This window comes from Stegostoma tigrinum, chromosome 4 (genome assembly GCF_030684315.1).
Source record: "Stegostoma tigrinum isolate sSteTig4 chromosome 4, sSteTig4.hap1, whole genome shotgun sequence".
Classification (NCBI taxonomy): Eukaryota; Metazoa; Chordata; class Chondrichthyes; order Orectolobiformes; family Stegostomatidae; genus Stegostoma; species Stegostoma tigrinum.
This window is the reverse complement of record NC_081357.1, coordinates 20,124,098-20,150,441: the sequence shown is the minus strand read 5'-3', so window position 1 is coordinate 20,150,441 and position 26,344 is coordinate 20,124,098. Positions and strand designations below refer to the sequence as shown.

Here is a 26,344-nt window from a genome sequence, read left to right as displayed (position 1 = left end):
GAATCTAGCTGTGGTATTTATTTACCACACTACCTAAACTTATAGTGCGCTAAGAACCTGTGGAATCATTCAGTATGATCCTGTCTGTTCCCCATCTCCTCAATAGACTGAAGTTTATCTATCCCAGCCTTAAATAAATTAAAAAACAAACATCCTAAAATTCTGTGGAATCAAGAATTCTCAAGATTTACCCCTTTCATTGAAGAAATGTTTCCTTGGTGCAGCCCTAAATGATCGTGCCCTTACCTTGAGATAATGGGTATCTTAAATTCCCCTGTTAGTGAAAACAAATTCTGTCTACAGTGTGAAACTGCTTCAGAATCTTTGTTTTAGTGAGGTCACTGCTGATTCTTCTGAAGTCTAGAGATTATATGACCAAATCAGACAGTTTCTCATCATAGGCCAACTGTTTCATCCCAGGGATTAATCTGGTGAATCTTCACACCTACTGCCTTCAGTGCAGATTTTTTTTTAAATACAGAGACTAGATCTTTGCACAGGTTTCCAGGGTGTTCTTACTAAATCCACATGCAACTGTAGAAAGACTTATTCCGGTGCCCCAGTCTCCTTGCAGCAGTGACCAATGTTCTGTGGCCTTCCTAATTGCATTCTGTACCTGCATGATCATTTCTTTGTGATCCTTGCATGAGCACACCCAAGTCTGTGACGTTAGCATATACACATTTGATTCCTTTTAAAAATTATTTTCTTTTTTATACCCATGACCTAGACTGGAGATGGTGAATTAGTTCACCACACGCACACACACACCTTGTTGTCCACACGCGCAACCTGTCTGTGCAGCCTGCCTGCGTCCTCACAGCTCACATTTCCACCCAGCTTGGTACCTTAATCAAACCAGAATACACTGTCTCTTTCTTCTATTTCTGACCAAACAGCTGATCCCTGTCAGACCATTGGTGTGGGGAGGGGTTGTTGCTAAATTCTCTGTGTAATCTGTTGTTGAAGATATAAATATTGCCGTTGTTTTGTCATCTGCACTGACATTAAATACTGTTTCAAATTTTGTATATTTGTTCTTCTTGCAGTTTTATATGGTGATGTGCATCCTATACATAATTTATGGAATCCTGTGGTTGTTCTGGTCTGCATGTTACTGGAAAGACCTATTGAGAATCCAGTTCTGGATAGCTGGAGTTATTTTTCTTGGGATGTTGGAAAAAGCTGTTTTCTATGCAGAATACCAGAATACTAATACTCGTGGGATATCTGGTATGTTTAATTCCTGCTCTGCTCAATCAATGAGTGACGTTGATTAATATATTAAATATGACGCACAGATTCAAGCATTTAACATCTTTCCTAGGCATGAGATAATTTGGCAATACATTATCTATTGGTTCTGAATTTTAAACTGGATAAAAGCCATTATATTAGCTTGCAAAAGGCGCACACAACATCTAAATTACATCTTTGTTCATAATCAGTTTGAAAGTAACACATTCAAAGATAGTAAGAACTGCCAATACTGAAGCCAGAGATAATAGTGTGGAGCTGGAAGAGCCCAGAGGGCCAGGGAGTAAAGACAGGAGCAAAGTTATGTTTCAGATCAGGACCCTTCTTCAGAAAGTAACACATGTCTTCATATTGTTTTCTTATTCACCAACTTAACTGGTCATACTATTGGGCTGGAGAGCAATTTGACTGAAATGGCACATGAAGTTGGTTATAACTGCTGTCTTTTTGCAGATAATTTGAGTGCTTCTGTCAATACAGAAGCAATATCCTAAAATTCGCTCCAATCGCGTTCTCTCCTGCACGCACGCACGCACACCAAACATCCGGTTCAGGACAACGGATACAGTTGCGTTTGTGGAGCTCATGGCCTGTTAGTGCTATTAGCTGTATCCTGTTGCAGCAATGTGTGTACAAAATGCTGAGATGTGAATAAATATTAGCTGATAGGTCTTCATTTTGCAAGGAAACTTGAAAATGATTTTAAATATTTAAGCAGAAGTAAATAAAATGCCAGTTTTTTTTGGGAATCAAAGGAAGACATTGTACATAAAAATAATTCAGTGCACTTCAATACAATAGAAGGCCCATTGAGGAACTGATGTAAGAATATCGGGTCACTTCACTCTTAAAACACGGGCACCACTTGTCAGAGCTCCTTAATCAAATTGTCTCAATATGCTCATTCTTTATTTTCTTTGTATTGAAACTTAATTTGCTTTCTGTGATGTCTGTAAGTGGTGAAGTCCATCAAGAAAGTATTTTAAAGTCACAAACAGAAACACACTTCTGATGTAACTCTGCAGGTCTGGCAGCATCTGTGGAGAGGAAGCAGGGTTAACGTTTTGAGATCATGTGTCTTTTTTGCAACTGGACTCGACGTTAACTCTGTTTTCTTTTCATAAATATTGCCAGGCCTGTTGAATTTCTCTAGAAATTTTTGTTTTTGATTGTTTCAGATCTCCAATATCTGCAGTTCTTTGTTTTATTGTAAGCATTTTAAAGTCCTTCGTTGGCCTCATAGTTTACATAAACTTATCATGTTTGCTGGTCTTTGTTTGACTTTATGTTGATGAAGAAAGAAATCGGTATCTGTTTGTGTGAAGCTTTGGACCTCAATGTCGTAAGCTGATTATTTACTTCTGCGATTTTGCTTAAGCTATCATTGGCAGTGTGTGAATGCATCTCTATCAACTGCTTCTTCTGTTTTTTTTCTCTTGTAAGGTTGAAATTGACTTCTGGTTAACAACTGTTTTAAAAATCGCTTACCCTATTCTCAAAAATTTTCAGGTATTGGTGCTGAGACTGTACATGGAAAATTCAAAAGGTTGCTAATGGATTTGTTTTTCCTCTGCAGTGCAAGGTCTTCTAATCTTTGCAGAGCTTATTTCTGCAGTGAAAAGGACATTGGCTCGTCTCCTTGTGATAATTGTAAGCTTGGGATATGGAATAGTTAAGTAAGTATTTACCCAAATGAGCTTCTGTATAAATTGCTTTGAAAACTTAAGTGGATTGGTAGGAAGTTGGCATAAATTTACTAGAATGATAGGGTTGGGTTATGATGTCTGACTACACAAGCTAGCATTGTATTCCCTGGGATTTAGAAGGTCGAGCAATGATTTGATCAGAAGTTTCAAGATATGAAGGGGAACAAATCTGCTGGATGGCGAGAATTTTTTATTTTGAGTCTAGATTAGCAACATAGTCAAAATATTAGAACCAGACTGGTCAATAAGTAAATTAGGAAACACCTGTTTAAGGGCATGTATGTGGAGCTAGGCCACAGATCAGCTGTGATCTTTCTAAATGGCAGAATAGGCTCAAGGAGTTGAATGGCCTACTCCTGCTCTAATGGAGAGGAACTTAGATGTATCATACTTTTCTTAGTATGGTATTTAATAATAGATCAGTTGCCAATTTTAAAACTGCAGACTTCTGTTAGCTAAAACTCCTAACAGAGATGGACAAGAGGTGTATATGGAAGCCAAAAGAACTGCGGATGCTGAAATCAGGAACAAAAACAAGTTTTTGGAAAAGCTCAGCAAGTCTGAAATTATCTCTGAAGAAAAATCAGAGTTAATGTTTCGGATCTGGTGACCTTTCCTTGGATTTGAGTAGGGGTCAGCAGACCGGAGGTGGTATATAGAGTTGGGTGGCAGAATAGCCATGATGTTATTGAATGCAGCTAATCATTTTTGAAAGACTAGATGGCCTACTCATTTTCCACGAAGACTGAAACAGTTCATTGTTAAAAGGAAATATAATTGAAGTGCATCTCTTAACTATTGTATCACTTATACAGACCTCGATTGGGCACAGTAATGCACAGAGTAATTGGTTTGGGAGCACTCTACCTGGTTTTTGCATCTGTCGAAGGAGTCTTGAGAATTACAGGGGTAAAGTCAACCAATTATTTTTCAGTTAGAATTTTTCTTTCTACTACCTCCACACAAATAGAGAAGTGGCTGTATGACTCATTCAAACCTTCTCTTGACCTGTTTCTCATTTTAAATGTTCTAAATTTGTATAAACACTTTTCATGTAGAAATGGGGACCTTAAGTTTAAATGAAGTATAAGATGAAAGTGGAGTGCAGTTTAAAAATGTACATATTACTAATCAGTGTTAGAACCACCTGGATTGAGTACAAATGCCTTCAGCCAGCCATTTGTTTTTATTTTAAGTGGTCCTTTTTTCCTCTTTTTAGTAATATGAAGAATTTTTCCAATAACTTTGCTGAGATCAAAAACACTTGAATTTTTTTTAAAGTTCAAACTAAATGCACTCACTTACTATAGAGCCCCAGTCAAAAAAAAAACAAATGCAATGCTGAACTATACATCTAAATTATTGAGGGAAGCAAGCTGCCTAGTTATCTAGTCACATTGAATGTTTCATACTGTATCCAGTTCTAGTCATTCAGTCACAAAACTGGTATTTAAATTCTTAGATACTTTAAGAAGGCCAAATTAGCTTTCCAAGTTTAAAAAATAAACAATATAAGAAATAGCCACAGAGATACAGAATGCATTAAATAGAAAAAGTAGATTTGAAGTGAAGGTGAAACTCTTGAATGTGGAATGGATTTCTGGAGGGCTTTTGTTTTGGAATGTTGAGTTGATGGCCTTCCAGATCTGTTAATATTTTTTCACTTTTTCAAATGCTGATCCCTCCTTAATTAATAATGTCCCAAGCCTGTGTTGCATTGCTGCATGGTGCAGTACTAAACGTGGCAACTTGGGGAGGCAGTAGTCTAGTGGTATTATTACTGGACTGTTATTCTAGAGACCCAGGTTTGAATCCCACCATGGCAGATGATGGAATCTGAATTCAATAAATATCTGGAATTAAGAATCTAAGGATGACCATGAATCCATTGTGAGAAAAACCCATCTGGCTCAGTGTCCTTCGGGGAAGGGAACTGCTATTGTCACAGTGACTCCAAACCCACCTGCAATGTGGTTGACTCTTAACTGCCTTCTGGTCAATTAGGGATGGGCAATAAATGCTAGTCTAGCCAGTGATGCTCTCAGCTTGTGAATGAGTTAAAAATAAAATAAAATGTCACTGGGTGAGGCAGGAAACAAAAACATTTAAGTTGAAGTTGCTGTATCCTTGTGGATATTGTTTCTGATCTGTTTAATTGTGATCAGAGTTTATTTGTCATCTAAACTACAGACGTTAATCGCCTGTCTCTTATCGTTTAAAGTTTAAATTTGCTTGTCCAGCATTTAGACTGATCTATGTTACCCTGGCAAAACTAATTCTAAGAAAATCTAATGTCTACTTTCTTTAATACTGCAGGATCGAAGAAGTGTGCCAGTTTTGGTGGCTGACATAGCTTTAGCATTAATTGACTCCTGTTTTGTGTGGTTCATATCCTTCAAAAACATCTTGTGTTCTCTTGAAATGCATTGATCGTAAAAGGAATGGTTCTTGCGAAAAGCATAACAATTAGAACTTCGAACTTCCATATTGCTATAAAATGGGGGATATCAGCTTTGCTCTCTGTTCCTATGCTTGTTCTTTCTCATCGTGCAGTCAGTATAGTAGTTGGCTCATTCAGTATTACCAGTTGACTCTCCCTACTAACGTTGAAAGTTCAGTCCTGAGAGATCTTTAATTTAGCTAATGTATTTTACTGCTGTGACAGAATTAACCCTTGTCCTGCTATCAGTTTCTACTACGATTTCAGGTCCACCCGTGGCACTTGCAGTTTACTGCTGTTGCAGTGCTGGAGTTTAACGATAATGGTGCAGCAGCATTGTTACTCTGCTACTGAATGCGCAACGTGAATTGAAAAATGTAATGTTCAGTCCCACAGTGGCAATGTGAGAATTTTACTTTGGTTAAATAAATCTGGAATAATAAAACTGCATCCAAAGTATTGTCCTTGAAGCTAAGATATTGCCATAAAAATGGTTGACTAATGTCCCTTAAATATCCCTGCCTAGTTTTGCCTGTGTGTCTGTAGACCTGCCTGAGAACCATTTGATTCCTAACTACTTTCTGAAATGATGTAGTAAACCACGCATCACACCACTTCAAGCTAAAATTACCACATTGCTGTCTCAGTTTGAGAATATGACTCATCACTTTCTTCCGGATAATTCAGGGTGGAAAGTGAATCTTGAACTCGCAGTGATCTCCACATCCCAAAAATGAATCAAGGTCTAAGCCTATCGTCCAGTACAGAGGCTTTTCCTAATGCTGAATGCATCAATTTTGTTTCAGTCAATTCCCATTATACACAGAAACCCAAGCACTTTCAATGTGTGTGTTAACAATTGCTAATCATCCTTGATCCGACCATTTCAGACACTGCAAGTTTGTGGACATTGCTTTCCTCAAAACTTGACACCCTGGTGTGTGAGACTGCCTATGTTTCATGGTGGAAGCTAAATAAAAGTAGTATTGAGAATTTTGTTCTGCCCATGGTTTTGCATTGATTCTTTTTTAATGAGGGTAACAGATTCTAAAATTGGCAGGCAGTGACAACCACAGATGTTTCTTGTGATAATTATGTTTAATTTCTCACTCTGTAACTACCAGCCAGAAGGCTTATTATTTTTGAGAAATTTCAGAACCTTCATTCAAACATTCCTGCCTTAGGAGAAAGTTCTGTTTCTTAACTCATCGCTTGGATTATTTCACAGTTATGAATTTTTTGATTAATTGGTTAAAAATTATAGGATCATACAGCAAAGAGGAGGCCCTATTGTCCATCAAATCAGTACCACCAAAGCTACACTAAATTTCTTTGAACAGAATTTAGACTCCAAATGGGAAGTAAATAATGAAAATGTAGCTGTAAATGTAAATAGAAGCAGCACCAATATATAACTCTAGAATGACTGGCCCGACAATGATAGGCAATAAATGGGAGGTGGGGCAGAACTTAAAGCAGACATCTCTATTCTACAACAATGCAAACATGGTCCACTTGTAGACTTTTTAAAACACAATCTCTCGATAGCAAAAGGTACTTATGCAAGAATGACACAGCAGCAACTTCTCCTAGTGAAAAATACAATGATCTTTCCACCAAAATCCAATGAATACGTCATACCTACAGATTGCAGATTGTTTATTTCAGCAGCAAACTGATTAACTTCAGATAATTTGTGTGTAAAATCACTGATAGCAATATTGTGTCCTGGCACAACTTAACTAATCATCTCCAGTCTGGCCAGGAATCCTGGTGTTGCACGGAGATTTTAATTCCATCAACAAAAAAATTCAGTGTACACTGAATTCCTGAATGTGTTATGACTATCAATTTTGTGAGCCTGTAGGTGTTAACCCATATGTTTGTATCTTTTTATTTTGAAACTTGGTGACCTAGTTCCCATGTACTTGATAGCAAAATGTTCCACTAAACAAATGCTAATTCAGAATTTAATGTCTAACAGCCAGGTGCAATTTTTTTTACCAGAGGTTAGGTCAATTCTAGACATGCCCGGAGCAATAAAGGATTTGATCTGACTCAAATAGTTTGTACTGCTCTCCATGACAAAGTTTAATTAAATCGCAATTCAGATCATTTTCAATGGAAGATTCTTCTCGACAACATGATTGTTTAAAAGATCATTCATGGAATGTGGGCTTCACTGACTGGGCCAGTATTTATTACCTTTCCCTAGATGCCCGTGAGGATGGAATGATGATTATAAAAGGCATTTGATGTATAATTTTACTTACCAACAACACTGGTTGGAACCTGCTATTTGATCACAGCTGTCATGCAACTAATGACTTGGGCTTTTTTTGAGCGTTTGCTTTGTATTGTTACACCCTGGGCATTCTCTCAACAAACAGATCTTAAAAGAATTCTCTCTTGATCTGTTGTATCAGCCAGTTTTCTTGTTATTGATTGTGGACTGCTGCTTTTGTCTTTAAACTGTGCTTTCTTTCTCTCTCTAACTGGAATTGTTTAACATTTTAACTTTCTAGGGAAAGAAATCTGGTTTTGAGCTTTTGTCCAATATCCCATTGGCTTTGCTTGATTCTGGCTTGTGCTGGTGGATATCCTTTAATAATAATCATTTGCTTCTGATCTTGCGCCTTAAATTCGCATCTGTTTTACACTCTGAATCTAAACCTCATACTAACGGCAAACTGTTTTCATTTTCTAAATTGATTGATTGTTCAGCAAAAGTCGCTTCAATCTGCTCTGTATAAAATATCTTTTCCTTGAAAGGCAGGGTTGAGGCAATATCTGAAACACCCAATATGATCCATTACTTGAACGAGATGCATTCTGTTTTAAAAATTATTGCTTTTGTTTCTCTTCATTTTTGTAGACACTTAAGTGGAATTTGATTAAGTTGGTAATGGTGATGCTACTGTGCCTCATGGAGTGCATAATCTTGGATAACTGCGATACTGAGGAAATGGAGGGATGAAGCATCACTGCATGTATGTACATCTGTTCAGGTACTGCATAAGATCCCAGGGCAGTATTTGAAGAGGAACAAGGAGTTCTCCTTGTGGACCACACACTTTTTTTACTCAGGGAGAATTAGCGAAACAAGATTAGTGTGTTCATTCAACTGATTAGCTGTCTTGGGGACTCTGTGTAAATTGCTGTATTTACACAAAGGAAATCACTGCACATAAAAAACCATTTGGATATAAAATGGTTTGATGCCTATTAGTTTTTCCCCTTCTAGCAACTGATGGTTGGTTGAGAAGTAAGAAAAATATGTGACTTCTTGGTGTGCAGAATTGTTATTGGCAGTCTTTAGATGATGCAGAACAACTTCTTTTTTCCCCTCAGCTTTACGAAGCTAAGTTTTACTCTCTGCTACAAAGTTCCTCTGCCTGGAGGTTCAGTTACTAAAATGTTAGTAGCTTTGCTCAAGGATTCAGTATGAGACCCCTGAATTATCCATCCATGGCCACTATACATGGAGATTACCAATGACAGACATTTGTAAATGAATTTTAACAATAACATTACCATGGAATGAAACCACTTGCCAGCTAATAAACTGTTTTGTTTCGTGTTTTGACTGCACTTGGGATTTGTGAAGTAACTTTTATGTGTCAGCTGTTAAATAACACCAATGATTCCAACTACTGGACCCAAGTCATTTGCAGCAAATCTAATATCTCTCAGCAAAAAAGCTAGGTAGCTCCAAAAGAGCTGAATGTATAAACTAGCCCCTTGTCTCTATTCACGTACAGCAGTATCAACCACAAGCTCCTTCTTGTTTAATTTTTTGATACTGTCTTACCTTTGCTACTTTTATAGGAAACAAAATCCTTATTTTGTTTGTTTGTTGCAAGTGGTTTTATTTTGGAGAAAAATGCTTTCTGCAAATGCGTTCTATACTTTATAAGTTACTAATTCAACTACTTTCAATTGCCGAGAAGTTGAGGCTGTGGAATGCATATATTGGTGGGTGCCTGAGTAAGCTAACTGAAAATGTTTTGGAAAAACCAATTCCTTTCACTGGTATAGATTGGAAGACTTCTGCTTGTGGCTAGTAGTCTGCCATTTGCTTAGTTTACAGCAAGACTGGGTGTTTTGCTAGATTAAAGTCTAAGCATGACAGACATTTTGGAACAAAACATTTTTATGTAGTGGAGTGATAGGTAACCCTAAGAAGGTGGTGGTGAGCTGTCACCTTTAAACTGTTTCAGGGTACCTTCACAATCCTGTTAGAGAGGGAGCGCTAGGAATCTGACTTGGCGAGACGGAAGGAACAGCAATGCAGTTGGCTAAGGGCTTGGATGATAATTTGGAGGTGGTAGTATTCCCATGGATCTGTTGCCCAGATCCTTCTACATGCTAGTTGTCATGGGTTTAGAAGGTGCTGTCTGGAGACCCTTGGTAAATTTTGTGAATAGTTGCTGCTGTCTTGCTACTTGCTGCTGTTGTGGAGGGAATGAATGTACCACATCCACAAACAGAGGGGTGCTTTGCTTTCGATGGTGTTGAGCTTCTTGGGTGCTATTGGAGAAAAGTTTTGATTTTATTTTATTTTAATGCTTTTCTATTTGTCTCTTTGCTTCTTTCTGTAGTGCCCGGTATCTACCTGAGAAGGGTCCATGTTTGTATTTACTTGGAAATTTCAAAGTAATTAGGTTCACATCTATTTAATTATTTATATTTTAAAAGAAGCATTAACAAAGGAAGAAATAACTACATAACTGGTAAGAAAAAGACAAGCTAAGAAAGCGATGGATAATTTTGGTGAAAATTTTTTTAGAAGTTCAATTAAGGCATTCAAGAGGGCATCGCATTCATCTTTAGATAGAAATGATGTGAAGAGATATGGGGAAAAGACAGAAGAATGACACTAGGGGATAAAACTGGTACATGCATGATGGTCTGAATGACGCCCTCCTGCACCATAATTCTGAGAGTTTGGAACCAAAAGAAATTAATAAAAGAACTAGTATGATGAAAGGAGGTTCGGAGAGCTCAAAAGATAAATTACTGCTAATCTAAGCCCAGCTGACAGGAAAAGTACTTCAATTGAACTTTGATACTCCAGATTAGGAAAAGAAAATATATCATATGTTGTTTGTGAATGACTGGTGATAAGATTATTCTTTACTCAGTAGCTTTGTCTTCTGTTTTTGTACGAAAAACATACAATTTCTCAGGAAGCAGCAACTTTATTTCAATTCCTTCAAGGAATGAAGGAAAAGATTTGGTAGGTGAGAGAGGTAGCCTATGGCCCAGAACCTGTACAATAAGGACAGCTTTTAGTTTTGAAAGAAAACTTGAGTCTGGTTTTTAAGAGCTTTTGTTTGTAAACAGATCAGTTGTAATTTCTTTGGATGATAAATAGGAGTCTGTGTAACCCAGTGACCCTTGACTAAGAAGCAGTACTGAAAGGATAGAAGTTAATAAAGATGTAGTGTGGCTGGCATGAACAAAGGAAAGATGCAGAAACAAGAGATCCATAAGCAAGGGACCCCACGTGTAAAATTGAACAGTGCAGAGACACAGACACCAAAAGTAGGCTGAAAGGGGAACACGCTGATTCTTCTGAGAAGAAGCAAATTATCTATGAAAATATTGATGTTACAGTTCCACAATAAAGGAGGCAGGAACTGTTGAAGATAAAGCCAGCCAAAAAAGGACTACAATCTGGAAAGTTATTTGAATTGCTTGGAAATGCTAAATATCAGGGTGTTTCCTAGAACTAAATAGAGCTGTTCGTGTTTGGTTACTTGAAAAGCAAGTTTGGAAAACTACGTCATCAGGACTCAAACATAATTGAATGAGCTTTGTGAGAAATAAGCTTTATTGATGCTAATTGTATTTGTGAAACTCAGCAGTGACAGCTTTAGTCTGTGGATAAAGAACATGTTATGGGACTGTGCAGCTCCCCAATGTGATATTTGTGTACGGATGTAGATGTTTGTAGTTGTCTATGCTGGTGAAATGCAATGAGATGATAATGTTAAATGGGCTAGTAATCCAGAGGCCTGGGCTAATGCTTTAGGGACATAGGATCTAATCTCAACTTGCAGCTGGTAGAATTTAAATTCAAATGATAAAGCTGGAATTGAAAACTAATTTCATAATGGTGATTATGAAACTACCATTGATTTCATTTTTTGAAAGATCTAGTTGACTGTCGTTCTGGGAAGGCAGTCTGTCAAATTTAGCTGGTCTGACTTTCGTGTGACTCCAGACCTAAAGGCTGACTGTGAGAATGACCCATCAAGACACCCCATTCTACACAATTGGGGTTGGGCAACAACTACTTAGCTTGCCAGCGGCCCTCACTTCCTGGAAGAGAAAGATGCGGCTTTGTTGTATCAGCTATTTAAAGTGAGATTTATTATTTTATTTGACCTGTTACTTCATTTTTAATTTGCATTTGTTCTGAATGGTTGAAGGAAAAACTTCAAAAAGTAGAACCTTTGTTGGTAATTTCTCCAGTTGAGGGGGAGCTTGGTAAATTTGATTTATTTTAGGAATTGTAACAGTGAATTCTGAGATTGGATTTGACTATTTTCATCTGAGTATGTTTAATGCATAGTAACCTAATCCTTGTTAAAGCTATTTTCCTTAGCTTTTGTCACATATTTGTCAGCCTAGCTCAAACAATTAAGACACTGAAATTAAGGAAAAATACAGTGAAGTTGTCGCTATACAGACATTTTACCAATACGTTAATTTTGGCAATTATAGGTAAGTCCTTATTTTAAGTCTGTTCAAGTTTTTCAGGTGAAGTGAGCAGTTATGGTCTCCCATGTATATTAATGAAACCGTCTTTTAATTTTCCAGCATCAGTTGGGTTTATGGTATGGACAACCAAAAAGTTCAGATTAGCAACATGTCAGTCAGTAAGTCATGAAAATATTCTACTTAGCTATTTCTCTATTTACCTTTTTGCATGTTTTTCTGTTAGAACCTTCCAGAATATAGTGCATGTCAGGTGGAATGCATGTTTTATTGATCAAACTTTCAAATTTTCATGGAGCCCACTTAAGATTGATTTTGGTTATATCAAATCTTAACAATGAACAAAAAGAAGTTACTAAAATAATAGTTCCACTTGAGTGTTAATCCTTTCAGAAATAGAATAAGTGCTTCAGGACTTTGTCTAGCCTACTGTTTCTTGAATATTAATATCAATATTTGATGAACTTAACTATTTAGCTTTGAAAGTCAACTGTTCTGCCCAGATGCTCAAAGAAAATGGGCAAGTAATTCTTTTGTTAGAATTGCCATAGGAAAGAACAACTCTGCAACTTAACTTTTGTATGGGTATGCTGCCAAAACTATAGTGCTGTCCCTTGACATAAATTAAATCAAACTGCTAATTTCCTTGCATACAGAGATTGCGGGAAAGCAGAGATTAACAATGTTTGTTAAGCAATGGTGACTGTTGGCAGATATCCTAACTCTGGACTTGACAGATGTGCCTATTGTATACCATTTGGAATCATCAAAAATATGAACTATGGCCATTTTCTGGCATCTGAAGCAGTACACCAATTAGTGATAATGGGAACTGCAGATGCTAGAGAATCCAAGATAATAAAATGTGAGGCTGGATGAACACAGCAGGCCCAGCAGCATCTCAAGAGCACAAAAGCTGACGTTTTGGGCCTAGACCCTTCATCAGAGAGGGGGATGGGGTGAGGGTTCTGGAATAAATAGGGAGAGAGGGGGAGGCGGACCGAAGGTGGAGAGAGTATAGGTGGGGAGGTAGGAAGGGGATAGGTCAGTCCAGGGGAGACAGACAGATTAAGGAGGTGGGATGAGGTTAGTAGGTAGGAGATGGAGGTGCGGCTTGGGGTGGGAGGAAGGGATGGGTGAGAGGAAGAACAGGTTAGGGAGGCAGAGACAGGTTGGACTGGTTTTGGGATGCAGTGGGGGGAGGGGATGAACTGGGCTGGTTTTGGGATGCGGTGGGGGAAGGGGAGATTTTGAAGCTGGTGAAGTCCACATTGACTGGGACTGGGAGGTGCAGTTGTTTATTGCAAACCGAGCGGAGGTGTTCTGCAAAGTGGTCCCCAAGCCTCCGCTTGGTTTCCCCAATGTAGAGGAAGCCACACCGGGTACAGTGGATGCAGTATACCACATTGGCAGATGTGCAGGTGAACCTCTGCTTATTGTGGAAAGTCATCTTGGGGCCTGGGATGGGGGTGAGGGAGGAGGTGTGGGGGCAAGTGTAGCATTTCCTGCGGTTGCAGGGGAAGGTGCCGGGTGTAGTGGGGTTGGAGGGCAGTGTGGAGCGAACAAGGGAGTCACGGAGAGAGTGGTCTCTCTGGAAAGCAGACAGGGGTGGGGATGGAAAAATGTCTTGGGTGATGGGGTCGGATTGTAGATGGCGGAAGTGTCGGAGGATGATGCGTTGTATCTGGGAGGTTGGTGGGGTGGTGTGTGAGAACAAGGGGGATCCTCTTAGGGCGGTTGTGGCGGGGGCGGGGTGTGAGGGATGTTTTGCAGGAAATGCGGGAGACGCAGTCAAGGGCGTTCTCGACCATTGTGGGGGGAAAGTTGTGGTCCTTGAAGAACTTGGACATCTGGGATGTGCGGGAGTGGAATATCTCATCGTGGGAGCAGATGCAGCGGAGGCAGAGGAATTGGGAATAGGGGATGGAATTTTTGCAGGAGGGTGGGTGGGAGGAGGTGTATACTAGGTAGCTGTGGGAGTCGGTGAGCTTGAAATGGACATCAGTTACAAGCTGGTTGCCTGAGATGGAGACTGAGAGATCCAGGAAGGTGAGGGATGTGCTGGAGATGGCCCAGGTGAACTGAAGGTTGGGGTGGAAGGTGTTGAAGTGGATGAACTGTTCGAGCTCCTCTGGGGAGCAAGAGGCGGCGCCGATACAGTCATCAATGTAACGGAGGAAGAGGTGGGGTTTGGGGCCTGTGTAGGTGTGGAAGAGGGACGTTGGGGAAACCAAGTGGAGGCTTGGGGACCACTTTGCAGAACACCTCCGCTTGTTTTGCAATAAACAACTGCACCTCCCAGTCGCAAACCATTTCCACTCCCCCTCCCATTCTTTAGATGACATGTCCATAATGGGCCTCCTGCAGTGCCACAATGATGCCACCCGAAGGTTGCAGGAACAACAACTCCTATTCCGCTTGGGAACCCTGCAGCCCAATGGTATCAATGTGGACTTCACCAGCTTCAAAATCTCCCCTTCCCCCACCGCATCCCAAAACCAGCCCAGTTTGTCCCCTCCCCCCACTGCACCACACAACCAGCTCAGCTCTTCCCCTCCACCCACTGCATCCCAAAACCAGTCCAACCTGTCTCTGCCTCCCTAACCTGTTCTTCCTCTCACCCCTCCATCTCCTACCTACTAACCTCATCCCACCTTCTTGACCTGTCCGTCTCCCCTGGACTGACCTATCCCCTCTCTACCTCCCCACCTATACTCTCTCCACCTATCTTCTTTTCTCTCCATCTTCGGTCCGCCTCCCCCTCTCTCCCTGTTTATTCCAGTTCCCTCCCCCCATCCCCCTCTCTGATGAAGGGTCTAGGCCCGAAACGTCAGCTTTTGTGCTCCTGAGATGCTGCTGGGCCTGCTGTGTTCATCCAGCTTCACATTTTATTATCAGTACACCAATTAAACTGCTTGCTTGGTTCAAACATACTATCCCTGTAAATACTGGGATCACATGCTTAGTTTGTGTTTTAGCTATGTTTTTCAAGATTTGGCTTGGAAGCAGACTACATGAAGCAGACTGTGGGCAAGAAGACAATGCTTGGGAGTTTGAAAATAAATTTATGTTGCAATTGTAATGCAAGCAATAAAGCACCTATAGTTTAGGAAAATTTAAAATAAACTTGAGATTGTAAGCACTTGCTAAAAAATTGGATTTACTACGGCAGGACTGCACTGAAATCTCAGTTAAGGTCGAGCTTTGGTACATCTGTTCGAAATCTGGCAGTTTATTTTTGTAATTGTGGTATTTTGTGTGTTTTAATTCAAAATTTGAATTTGTTTAAATTGACATGAAGTTTTAACCACTTCAATCTCTCAAAAATTACCAGGATTGGATGGAATTGTGGGTTGATGATGCTTTCTGGAGATTCCTTTTCTCTGTCATTCTCCTGGTCATAATGTTCCTTTGGAGACCATCTGCAAATAATCAGAGGTATATGTTTCTGATATCCTGTGTACATTTTAGAGTATTTATTTCTTGAATTTCTGTCTTTTGATTTCCCTTAGCACTGTTGCCATTTTGTGGTTTTGGGCAAGCAATTTGTTCTAAATCTGTGCTGACCTGCTATTTGAATGTTAACATACAAGAACACTTCCAATTCCCTGGACCCCAACACCTCATTTTCACCATGGACGTCCAGTCCCTATACATCTGCATTCCGCATGCAGATGGCCTCAAGGCCGTCCGCTTCTTCCTGTCCCGCAGGCCTGACCAGTCCTCATCCGCCTAGCCGAACTCATCCTCACCCTCAACAACTTCTCTTTCAATTCCTCCCACTTCCTACAGACTAAGGGGGTGGCCATGGGCACCCGCATGGGCCCCAGCTATGCCTGCCTCTGTAGGTTACGTGGAACAGTCCCTCTTCCTCACCTACACAGGCCCCAAACCCCACCTCTTCCTCCGTTACATTGATGACTGTATCGGCGCCACCTCTTGCTCCCCAGAGGAGCTCGAACAGTTCATCCACTTCAACAACACCTTCCACCCCAACCTTCAGTTCACCTGGGCCATCTCCAGCACATCCCTCACCTTCCTGGATCTCTCAGTCTCCATCTCCGGCAACCAGCTTGTAACTGATGTCCATTTCAAGCCCACCGACTCCCACAGCTACCTAGAATACACCTCCTCCCACCCACCCTCCTGCAAAAATTCCATCCCCTATTCCCAATTCCTCTGCCTCCGCTGCATCTGCTCCCACGATGAGATATTCCACTCCCGCACATCCCAGATGTCCAAGTTCTTCAAGGACCACAACTTTCCCCCCACAATGGTCGAGAACGCCCTTGACTGCGTCTCCCGCATTTCCTGCAAAACATCCCTCACACCCCGCCCCCGCCACAACCGCCCAAAGAGGATCCCCCTTGTTCTCACACACCACCCCACCAACCTCCCAGATACAACGCATCATCCTCCGACACTTCCGCCATCTACAATCCGACCCCATCACCCAAGACATTTTTCCATCCCCACCCCTGTCTGTCTGCTTTCCGGAGAGACCACTCTCTCCGTGACTCCCTTGTTCACTCCACACTGCCCTCCAACCCCACTACACCCGGCACCTTCCCCTGCAACCGCAGGAGATGCTACACTTTTCCCCCACACCACCTCCCACACCCCTATCACAGGCCCCAAGATGACGTTCCACATTAAGCAGAGGTTCACCTGCATATCTGCCAATGTGGTATTCTGCATCCACTGTAACCGGTGTGGCTACCTCTACATTGGGGAAACCAAGCGGAGGCTTGGGGACCGCTTTGCAGAACACCCCCGCTCGGTTCGCAATAAACAACTGCACCTCCCAGTTGCAAACCATTTCCACTCCCCCTCCCATTCTTTAAATGACATGTCCATCATGGGCCTCCTTCAGTGCCACAAGGATGCCACCCGAAGGTTGCAGGAACAGCAACTCATATTCCACTTGGGAACCCTGCAGCGCAATGGTATCAATGTGGACTTCACCAGTTTCAAAATCTCCCCTTCCCCCACCGCGTCCCAAAACCAGCCCAGCTCTTCCCCTCCACCCACTGCATCCCAAAACCAGTCCAACCTGTCTCTGCCTCCCTAACCTGTTCTTCCTCTCACCCATCCCTTCCTCCCACCCCAAGCTGCACCTCCATCTCCTACCTACTAACCTCATCCCAGCTCCTTGACCTGTCCGTCTTCCCTGGACTGACCTATCCCCTCCCTACCTCCCCACCTATACTCTCCTCTCCACCTATCTTCTTTTCTCTCCATCTTCGGTCCGCCTCCCCCTCTCTCCCTATTTATTCCAGAACCCTCACCCCATCCCCCTCTCTGATGAAGGGTCTAGGCCCAAAACGTCAGCTTTTGTGCTCCTGAGATGCTGCTGGGCCTGCTGTGTTCATCCAGCCTCACATTTTATTATCTTGAACTTTCCCAATAACTTGTTTTAATCTTATTGAGGCATCACTGCCTGATGTGAATGTTCTAGTATTCAGAGTCCTTCAGAGAATTTGTGAGCGTTTCTGTATTGATGTAAATTTGAGCTGCTGGTGTCACAAACTGGCAGTGCACAATTCTTCATATTTTATGATCAGCTTGCATTTGCTGTGTTATCCATTTTAAAATTGCTTGAATTTTAAACTTAAATAATTTATTATACTGTTTGAAAGTTGTTTGATTGGATTAATCCTGCTGTGAAAGCTCAAAGCTAAAGTTTCTAACAAATAATTTAATAAAATAATTTCTAACAAATAATTTCTAACAAATAATTTATAAACATGTCACTTCATGTGTGACTAAGTTTTACACTTGGAAAAGATGTCAAATGTGACTTCTGATGCATTAAAATACCAGCTTTTGACCAAGTTGATATAAGCAATTAACCTGGTGAGATTAAGTTGTAATGCTTTCAGTGCCTGAGCACGTGACAAAGATGTCACTTGAGATATATCGAGGTCACTGAAAGAAGGGAATGTTTCATTTTCTGATTCTGTATTTCTCTTGGGTGTCATCTTGACTTCAGGTATGCATTTACACCACTTATTGATGACCCAGATGATGAAATGAATGAAATGGTTGGAGCAAACTTTGGTAAATTAACATCTTACTTAATTTCTACTTTCCACTTAGTGTAAATTTACAGTAAACGGAGTGATTGTTGAATTGTGGGCACATGAAAATCCCACAACATAGCAAAATGTTGGTCATAGTTCGTAAAATAGTGTACTGCTGTGAAAAAGAAGATGCAGAGATGGATAATATTTGAATATGGACTGTATTAGGTGAATTTTCTGAACTTGATGTATGAATTTTTCTGAGAGCCCTAATTAGAATCCAAGTCTGCTTGCTGTCTTTTTTGTTTCATTTAATTTTTTTGTGTACCATAACAGTCTGTTCCTTTCAGTCAAGACATTTTTTATTGTATGCTCTACAGCTGATGGAATAAAGGTTAGATTGTCCAAAGTGGGGATTAATGGTACAGCAAAACCAGGTTCAAATATGGTGAGTAGTATTTTTGCATGTTTTTCATAACACTGGCTCAAAAGTTGTAAACATTGAGATAGAAAGTATTCATGTTGGGTGGGATTGAAATAGAGTTAAGATTATTAAACATTTGAAAACAAAATGTTAAGCTATTTGTCCATGTTAATGGACTACATTCTGCTGTCAGCAGTGGAGGAACAGGGCTTGCTGGTGAGTTCCAAGAAAGCTGTACACTAAAGTCCAGTGATCTCTCCGATCTCTCTTGCTTTTCCTGATGACAATTTAAATCTGCACTAACTTTAACGTGTGACAGCAGTGTTGGTTGTAGGCAGGTAACCAACTGACCACAGTCAAGAACTTCTGAACAGCAAACCCAAAACACAGCTTTTATTTTAAAATTTCAGGTTGCTAAATTCTGATTGGATCGAGATAGAAACTAGGATGAAAAATATTTTCTGAAAACATATTTTAATTTGTAAACTTTAACCAAGGGATAAAAAACTTCATAACGTTAGCTTGGGGTGTTTTTCAGTTATTGAGATTAGCCTACCATCTTACACCTTGTGCAATCACTGAATTGTTACATGACTATTTGGTCCATCATGTCTGCACTGACTCTTCAAATAAGCATTATGAATTGATATCCAACTCCTACCATCTTCCTTTTAAATCTGCATGTTGCTTCTATTCACATTGTCTCTTTGAACCTCCTTTTCACTGTACTTCTAGGATCTGACTTTGTGCTGTGTGCAAATAAATTCTCACATTGCATTGCTTGTTTTGAAAATTACTTTGAAATTTTTGCCTCCTCGTTGTTGATGCTTTTTACAAGTGAGAATAGTGTCTGTCCAGACTCCTCATGATTTTTCAAAATTTCTATCTGATTTCATCGCAGCCTTCTTTCTAATAAGAATGGTTTATACTACTTCAATTTATGTTCATAACTGAAGTGTCTCATCCCAAAACTAGTCTTGTAAAACTCTTCTGCACTTTCTCCAGCATTTTGACATTCTTCCTGAAGTGTGGCACTAAGAATCGTTCACAGTATTCCAGCTGAGATCTGACTGGTGTCTTAAACAGGTTCAGCATGACTTCTTGTAGTCTTGAACACTCTGCATCTATTAATAAAGCCCAAAATATTTGTTTTATTAAGTCCTCTGTCTATCTGGTGTGTCAGCTTTCGTGACCTGTGCATGGTTACATTTAGATCTCTCTGTTGCAGCACACACTTTACAATAGTACCTTCATTTAAAAGCCCCTCCATTTTTTTCCCATGAAAATGTATCATCTCAATTTCCACATTAAATTTAAACTTTCCACCTAACCGTCCACTCCATCAATTTGTCAAGAACTTCTCTTGAAGTTCTGCCTCTTGCCCCACCCCCTCACAAGTGACGATGCTTCCCAGTTTTGTTGACTGCAACTTTGATATTGACCTCTATGCTAAGGGTCTAACTGGCTGTAAAATCAAGATGTAACTGGATGTTTATTTTTTTCAAATGTTTTTGTGCAGTGAGACTAACAGCATGGTTGTGGATGTTTCTGTTAAGGTAATTGATTTGTCATTGTTTGCAATTTAGGTGGTCAGTGGCGAGCAAGAGTTGTCTAACTAGTATACCTTTGTAAAGAATCCGTGAAACCAACTTTCTGCATTATCCTGCATGTGTGCGAACTCCACAATATACCATCCATTTCCATGAAGCAATGATGACAAACCCTGATACGTTTCATAATTTCCACTGTGAAATAGTCAGTGTCCTACACCAGAGGCAGGCCCATCAGCCTAATCTAGTCCATGCCGACCAAAATGTCCATTCATGCTAACCCCGTTTCATACATTCTAATATGTCCAAGACCACCAACACCACTGTGATACGGACTGTCCCCAAGATATCGCCACTAACTTCTCCAAGTTCCCAAGTCGTCTTGCCTTTCTCCACGGTAAAGACGGAGGAGAGATATTCATCAAGGACCTCGCCAACGAAACACGTAAGGTGCTTCGTAGAAGCACAGCACAAAGAAGTGTGATGCCGAGTCTCTCAAGGATAGATTACTTTCCAAAAGAATTTAATTGTCTTAATGCCAATCTCTTGTGGTTCCACATATACAGGTCCACTTTGGTTCCTTGAGGAGTCCCATTCTCCCTATAGTTATTATTTCTCATTTAATATACTTAAAGAATTTCTTTAGCTTCATCCTAGTCTTAGCCAAAGTTATCTCGTGCCCCCTTTTCGCCTTGATTTCCTTCTTCAATAAGCTCCTGTATACTCCTAAGGAATCCCTTGATCCCAGCTGCCTGTTCCTGAGACATGCCTCCTTTTTTCAAGTCAAAGCCTCAATATCTCCTGTTGTTCAGGGTTCCCTACTCTTGCCAACCTTGTCCTTCATACTCACAGGAACATAGTGATCTTGAACTCCAGCTGTCACACTTTCAAAGGCCTCCCACTTGCTAGAGATCCCTTTGCCTGGAAACAAACTACTCCTGTCAACCCCTGCAAGCACTTGGTGAGTTTTGATAGAATTAGACTTGCCCAAATTTAGAACTTGAACCTGTGGACCAGTTTTGTGTCTGCATAAATAATATCCCAGTCCCACATACCTATCCACGCTCTACGTTCATTGACCTTACCTGTCAGCCCTCTTGCATTGAAATGGATGCAATTTAATCCAACAGGTATTCTTCACTCCCTGTCCTGTTCCAGCTGACCTGTCTCTTCATCTTGCTATTTTTGATTTACTGTATCTCCTTCCAGCCTCTCACTTGCCTCCCTGCTGTTGAGGATCCCACACCCCTGCCAATTTATTTTAAACCCTCCCTTGTAGCACTAGCAAATTTGCCTGCTAGGATATTGGTCCCCCTCCAGTTCAGGCGCAACCTGTCCCTTGTGTACAGGTCATCCCTGTCCCAGAAAAGATCCCAACAATCTAGGAATCTGAATCCCTGCCCCCTGCACCAATTCTTTAGCCCCACATTCATCTGCCATAGTAGCATAAGGCACTAGAAGTAATCCAGAGATTGCCACCATTGCGGTGCAGGTTTTTAACTTTTTTTTTTCCCCCTCGCTGTCTGTAATCACTCTGCAGGACCTCGTCCCTACTTCTAACTTTATCATTTATGCCAATGACTTCTGGCTGCTCACCCTTCCCCTTGAGAATGTTCTGTAGCTGCTCCGAGATATCCTGGACCCTGGCACCTGGGAAGCGAGACACCGTCCTGGATTTCTGTTTGCAGCCACAGAATCTCCTGGCTGTCCCCTTAACTATCAAGTCTCCTATCCTGTTTACCTTTTCCCTTTCCCACTGTGCCCCAGAGCCAGTTGTAGTGCCACCGACCGGCGACTGCTGCTTTCCCGTAAGTGGTCATTGCTGCATCCCGGCCGTTATATTCACATTACTCCCAAGCCCCTCTCCTCCTTGTCCCTGTATCCTACCTAGCTCTACAACCCTCTTAAGAGGTCAGTATTATTCCAACCGCTTTCCTTTTTTGTTCATTTTTAATGTCCAGTATTGATTGTCATGTATTCTGTCCAATTCGTTTTCAGATTTAGAATTCTGTCCTTAAAGCTCATCTTTTTTCCTTAAAGATCTCGTTTTGAAATGTCCCTTCAAGACTCTTTTTGTAGCAAGTGTTCAATAAACTATGCTCCTGTGATATGCCTTAGAATGTTTTGCAATGTTAGAGGCACCAAATCCACACATCAGCCTGACTGCTACATCACCATTTCTCCACTGTTGCTAGATAAAAACTTGGAATTCCCTTCCTAACAGCACAATGGCACTTTCCACAGGATGAAATGCAACATTCCAAGAGGCAGCTCACCACCTTCTCAAGGGCCACTAGAGATCAGCAACTAATGCTGGCTGAGCCAGTGATGTGCTAACCCTTGAAAGAATATCAGTGTTAATCCGAATCCTGGAATCTTGTGACACCGGAAACTGTTTTCACCCAAACCAGCTCTTTCAGAGTTTCAGTTGTTCAACTGTTTCCCTATATCCCTGCCATGTATAAATTCTCGAGTATCTCCAACTCTTCCTTCAAGTGAGTTTGGGGATCAAGTAATTTGAGTGAAATTGAAGGTGCAGCAATCGTACACGAACTCTGGAAGTGTAACTTAATAGACTGACAGCTTTCCTTGCTCAAAGTTTTGTTTTTCTCACTCTTTAAAGTCGTAATGTAGGATCAAAATTGACCCATAAAGGTTTTGGGAATCTATTTTGTGTTCACATAAATTGATATTCCTTTTTTGATGCAATTATCCTAAAATTGTATAGATTTATATACTTTTTCAGAAGTTGGTTTGATATTTGCTTTTTCTTAATAGGATGAAGATTTAAAGTGGGTGGAAGAGAACATACCTTCGATTACAGATGTGTAATTATCAGCATTTATTAAATCTCTCTATGGCTATTATCTTCAATCTAATTCAAGCTTTGAGTTTTTTTGCATTTTTGTTTTGTGCCTACGTGGTATCCCTTTTCTAAAAATCTTGGTAGTCAACCTTCTCCCCTGTCTCATTTTGTTCTTATGTTACTAACAAATGAATATCTGTCATGTTCCCATCCTGCCATATTACAGTGATGCCTAATTTAGTCATTTAGAAGCAAAGTTGTGTACTTGAACATTAATTATTTTTATTGCTTTATATATTGTGTTAAATGTAGCTCTCAGTCAATCTCGAATAAAGACCAGAGTCTTGCAGTAGCACTTTGCCAGTTAGTTGTAGTGACTGCAGTTTGCTCTTTGAGCTGTGCACGTGAATGTACTTGTGGTGAATTTATGACAGGTTACTGTCCAGCTGAACTCTTGCAACACAGTGTGTAAACAGCTACCCGGAAAGTTAAGGTACCATGCATTGAAATAAGCAGGCTTCACAGAAGAAATAAATCTAGAAATTTTGGTGTTCTGCTCTCGCAGTATATTGTTTCCATTATTCTAGCATGATTGCCCCCATTGGCTAATGTCACGTTTTCATTCATATTTCAGTGCACTCCCGATGTTGCTGGATTCGGATGAAGTAAGTAGGCTCCATAACCATAATGCTTTGTTAATTAAACCTGTTTCACACATGGGCTTGGTTGCTAACAGAAACATCCTTGTTCATTCTATCTCCTTCCCCAGCTCTCAAAATAATGTTGTTTAATTGCCAGATAGCTTGTTGTTTACCTAGTCTGTATAGCTGAGAACTTTGCTTAGTAATTGTCATCCTTATGTACTTGTATAATGTTGAGGGAGGCCAGGGTGTGCCACATGTTACAACGTTCTGAGCGCATTGTAGTCTGTACGGAGTTTTGACATCTCCATGCTTCTGGGGTTCCAGTTCAACATGCATTCAAGAACGTAGCTGAATTTCATTACTCAGATTTTTCTATAATGATGCAGGGATTCTGTGCTGTCTGAAGATTGACTTGTCAATATGTTGTGGAATGGTAGCGTTTGTGGAGGTGGCATGTGCCAGATTAATCTACCTGTTATTTTCAAGGAGAGCATGATAAAGTGACTAGAACAACAACTTGTATTTATATAGCGCCTTTTAACAGAATGAAACACCTAAGCTGCTTCGTAGAAGCACAGCACAGTGAAGTGTGATGCTGAGTCTCTCAAGGATAGATTACTTTACAAAATAATGTAATTGTCTTAATGGAGAAGAGTGAGGTTAAAGAACGGCAAAGAATTGGGAGAGAATTCCACAGCTTTGATCTTTATTAGTTATCTACAAAAATAGAAAGTAGATGGAGCTTTCTTTTAAATCAAAGCAGGACTAATTTTAATTTTCTTTTCTTTTGTCAAATTAGGAAATAATGACAACCAAATATGAAATGTCAAAGATGGAATGAAGTTTTGTGCAATGTGAACCTGTGTTTTACAGTGAAATTCTTTGTGAAGCTGTGACTTCTGCAACATATGGAGTCCAAGGATGAATAAAGAAATGTTGCAGATGGCAAGAGCTGTTAGAGGCTACCAGAGATGAACTACATTGTTTGTTTACTTTGTGTGCAATTTCATATTCAAATTTTATTTTTACTTTCATATTTGAAGTTCAAAAAAAAGTCAATGTAGCAGAAAATCTTAACTCTGCACTACAAACAGACTTTGCTACAAGTCTCCTTCAAATTAGTATGAGAACTCAATTTTCCATAATTCCTCATTTCCCCTTAACTCTTGGAATGAAATGTTCCCCTGTGGGTTGATGCTGATTTAGAACTTTTTTCCTTAAGATATTATTCCATTAATTTAGCCGACATAAATTGCAAGAAGTATCTTGAAATATTCTATTGACAGTTACTTGGTCTTAATTTCACATCCTCCTATGGAGCTGGTGGCTGTTTTTGGTAGCATTGACCCACAGCATACCCCACAAATCACTTATACATGCAGTTGTCTTTCGTTTTGAATATGGATATATGGATGAATATTGCTGTAAGGACATCAGTAAATATTTTCTGTAAATAAAAACAGTCGTGACCATGCTAGAAGGAAAATGGATGTTAGGAAGCACCTGCAAAGCCATGTTCTATCTAATCTCAATTGTACTTCGTTTTTAAATAATGAAAATAATTGATTTTGTAAATGTCTGAATTAATGAAGCAGATCTAACTAAGTGGACTTGTAAAATGTAAATTGACATTGCTCAAACATTATTGTAATACTGAATTCATCAGTCGTCTGTTAGTAACAAAATGAGTAGCCAGCTGATTTCTGAGGCCTTCAATCTTTGCTGTTGCTGGAGTAACAACACTTGTTTCTGTCAAAGTTTGCTGTTTTGGTGGAGTCAAAACAAACAATTCAAATATATTTTAAATTTATGTTTTTCCTACCCAACAAAGCATTGTCTTTCTTAGATAGGTATAATGCTACTTTTTTTTAAAGGTCCTCAATCCAGCTGGGTTCCTGATCACTGAAAAGGTATAAAACTGGTATCCTAGGAGTGCTGGTGATTCTCTTCTTTTGCTCCAGTTCTGATTTCTCTCACTTTACCTCCCTTTTTCTTAATGAGCTGAGATCAATAGTTTGATAGATGGACAATTGCAAACCTGTTCTCCCACTATGCTACAGCACAATGTCGTACCATCAAGACATTGCTGATAACTAACTATTTTTGTTAATGAATTTTATTTACTTTTTAATTGCCTGTGTTTTGCCCAATGATTGGTGCAGTCCATGTCTGTTTTAAAACTGTGCCCTGTGAAAGAATTACCAGTATTCAATTTCAAGGCACAACTCTATTTTTGCATCAATTTAATTGTGGTAATAGGAGTACCATTTTAAATAGCCTTGGAGGGTATTACAGAAAGTCTTTGAAATGGGAAATTATTTTGGATAATTCTGCAATATATTTTTGTCAAACTACTAAATATGCAAATAAACCGTGAAATTAATAGCAATCTATGAATGGTATAAATGAAGTAAAACATTTGCTGAAATTTTGAAATAAAAGCAAGAGACTCAAACAGAAAAATAGAAAATGCTGATAATATTCAGCACATCCAGAAATATCTGGAGAGAAACAAAAATGGGGGCAGGACAGGAGTGGTGGTGATTTATATTTGGTGACTTAACACACCACTTGTCCTGGCACAATAACTTGCCATGTTAAAAGCTGACAGGTGAGTTTTTAGACATGTTTCAGGCTTTCACAATGGTGTTTTGGGTCACTAGAAGCTGCTGATCTAACATCAACAGTCAAGGTCCACTCCTCTGGTAACCCAGCAGCAGGAAAGTAAGACTTTCTTTCTTATAGAGTGAATGGTCTCCGAGCTACAC

At 40.0% G+C, this 26,344-nt stretch overlaps 1 protein-coding gene across 5 annotated transcripts in view; it reads left to right on the top strand.

Annotated features, from left to right (window-relative positions):
* Positions 1-25,965, top strand: part of tmem87b (transmembrane protein 87B) — a 58,299-nt gene extending 32,334 nt beyond the window's left edge. For 4 of the 5 annotated variants that reach the window (XM_059645202.1, XM_059645201.1, XM_059645203.1 and 1 more), the window contains 12 exons: positions 1,050-1,233; positions 2,834-2,933; positions 3,779-3,872; positions 5,280-5,355; positions 12,031-12,135; positions 12,232-12,290; positions 15,464-15,567; positions 18,122-18,189; positions 18,533-18,600; positions 22,905-22,954; positions 23,567-23,597; positions 24,376-25,965. In XM_059645202.1, the coding sequence (XP_059501185.1) occupies positions 1,050-1,233; positions 2,834-2,933; positions 3,779-3,872; positions 5,280-5,355; positions 12,031-12,135; positions 12,232-12,290; positions 15,464-15,567; positions 18,122-18,189; positions 18,533-18,600; positions 22,905-22,954; positions 23,567-23,597; positions 24,376-24,417 (981 nt within the window). In that variant the 3' untranslated portion in view covers positions 24,418-25,965. Of the gene's footprint in view, positions 1-1,049; positions 1,234-2,833; positions 2,934-3,778; positions 3,873-5,279; positions 5,356-12,030; positions 12,136-12,231; positions 12,291-15,463; positions 15,568-18,121; positions 18,190-18,532; positions 18,601-20,095; positions 20,133-22,904; positions 22,955-23,566; positions 23,598-24,375 lie in introns of all 5 variants that reach the window. The other variant, XR_009445670.1, reaches the window with a different exon arrangement.
* The last annotated feature ends 379 nt before the right edge of the window (positions 25,966-26,344 follow it).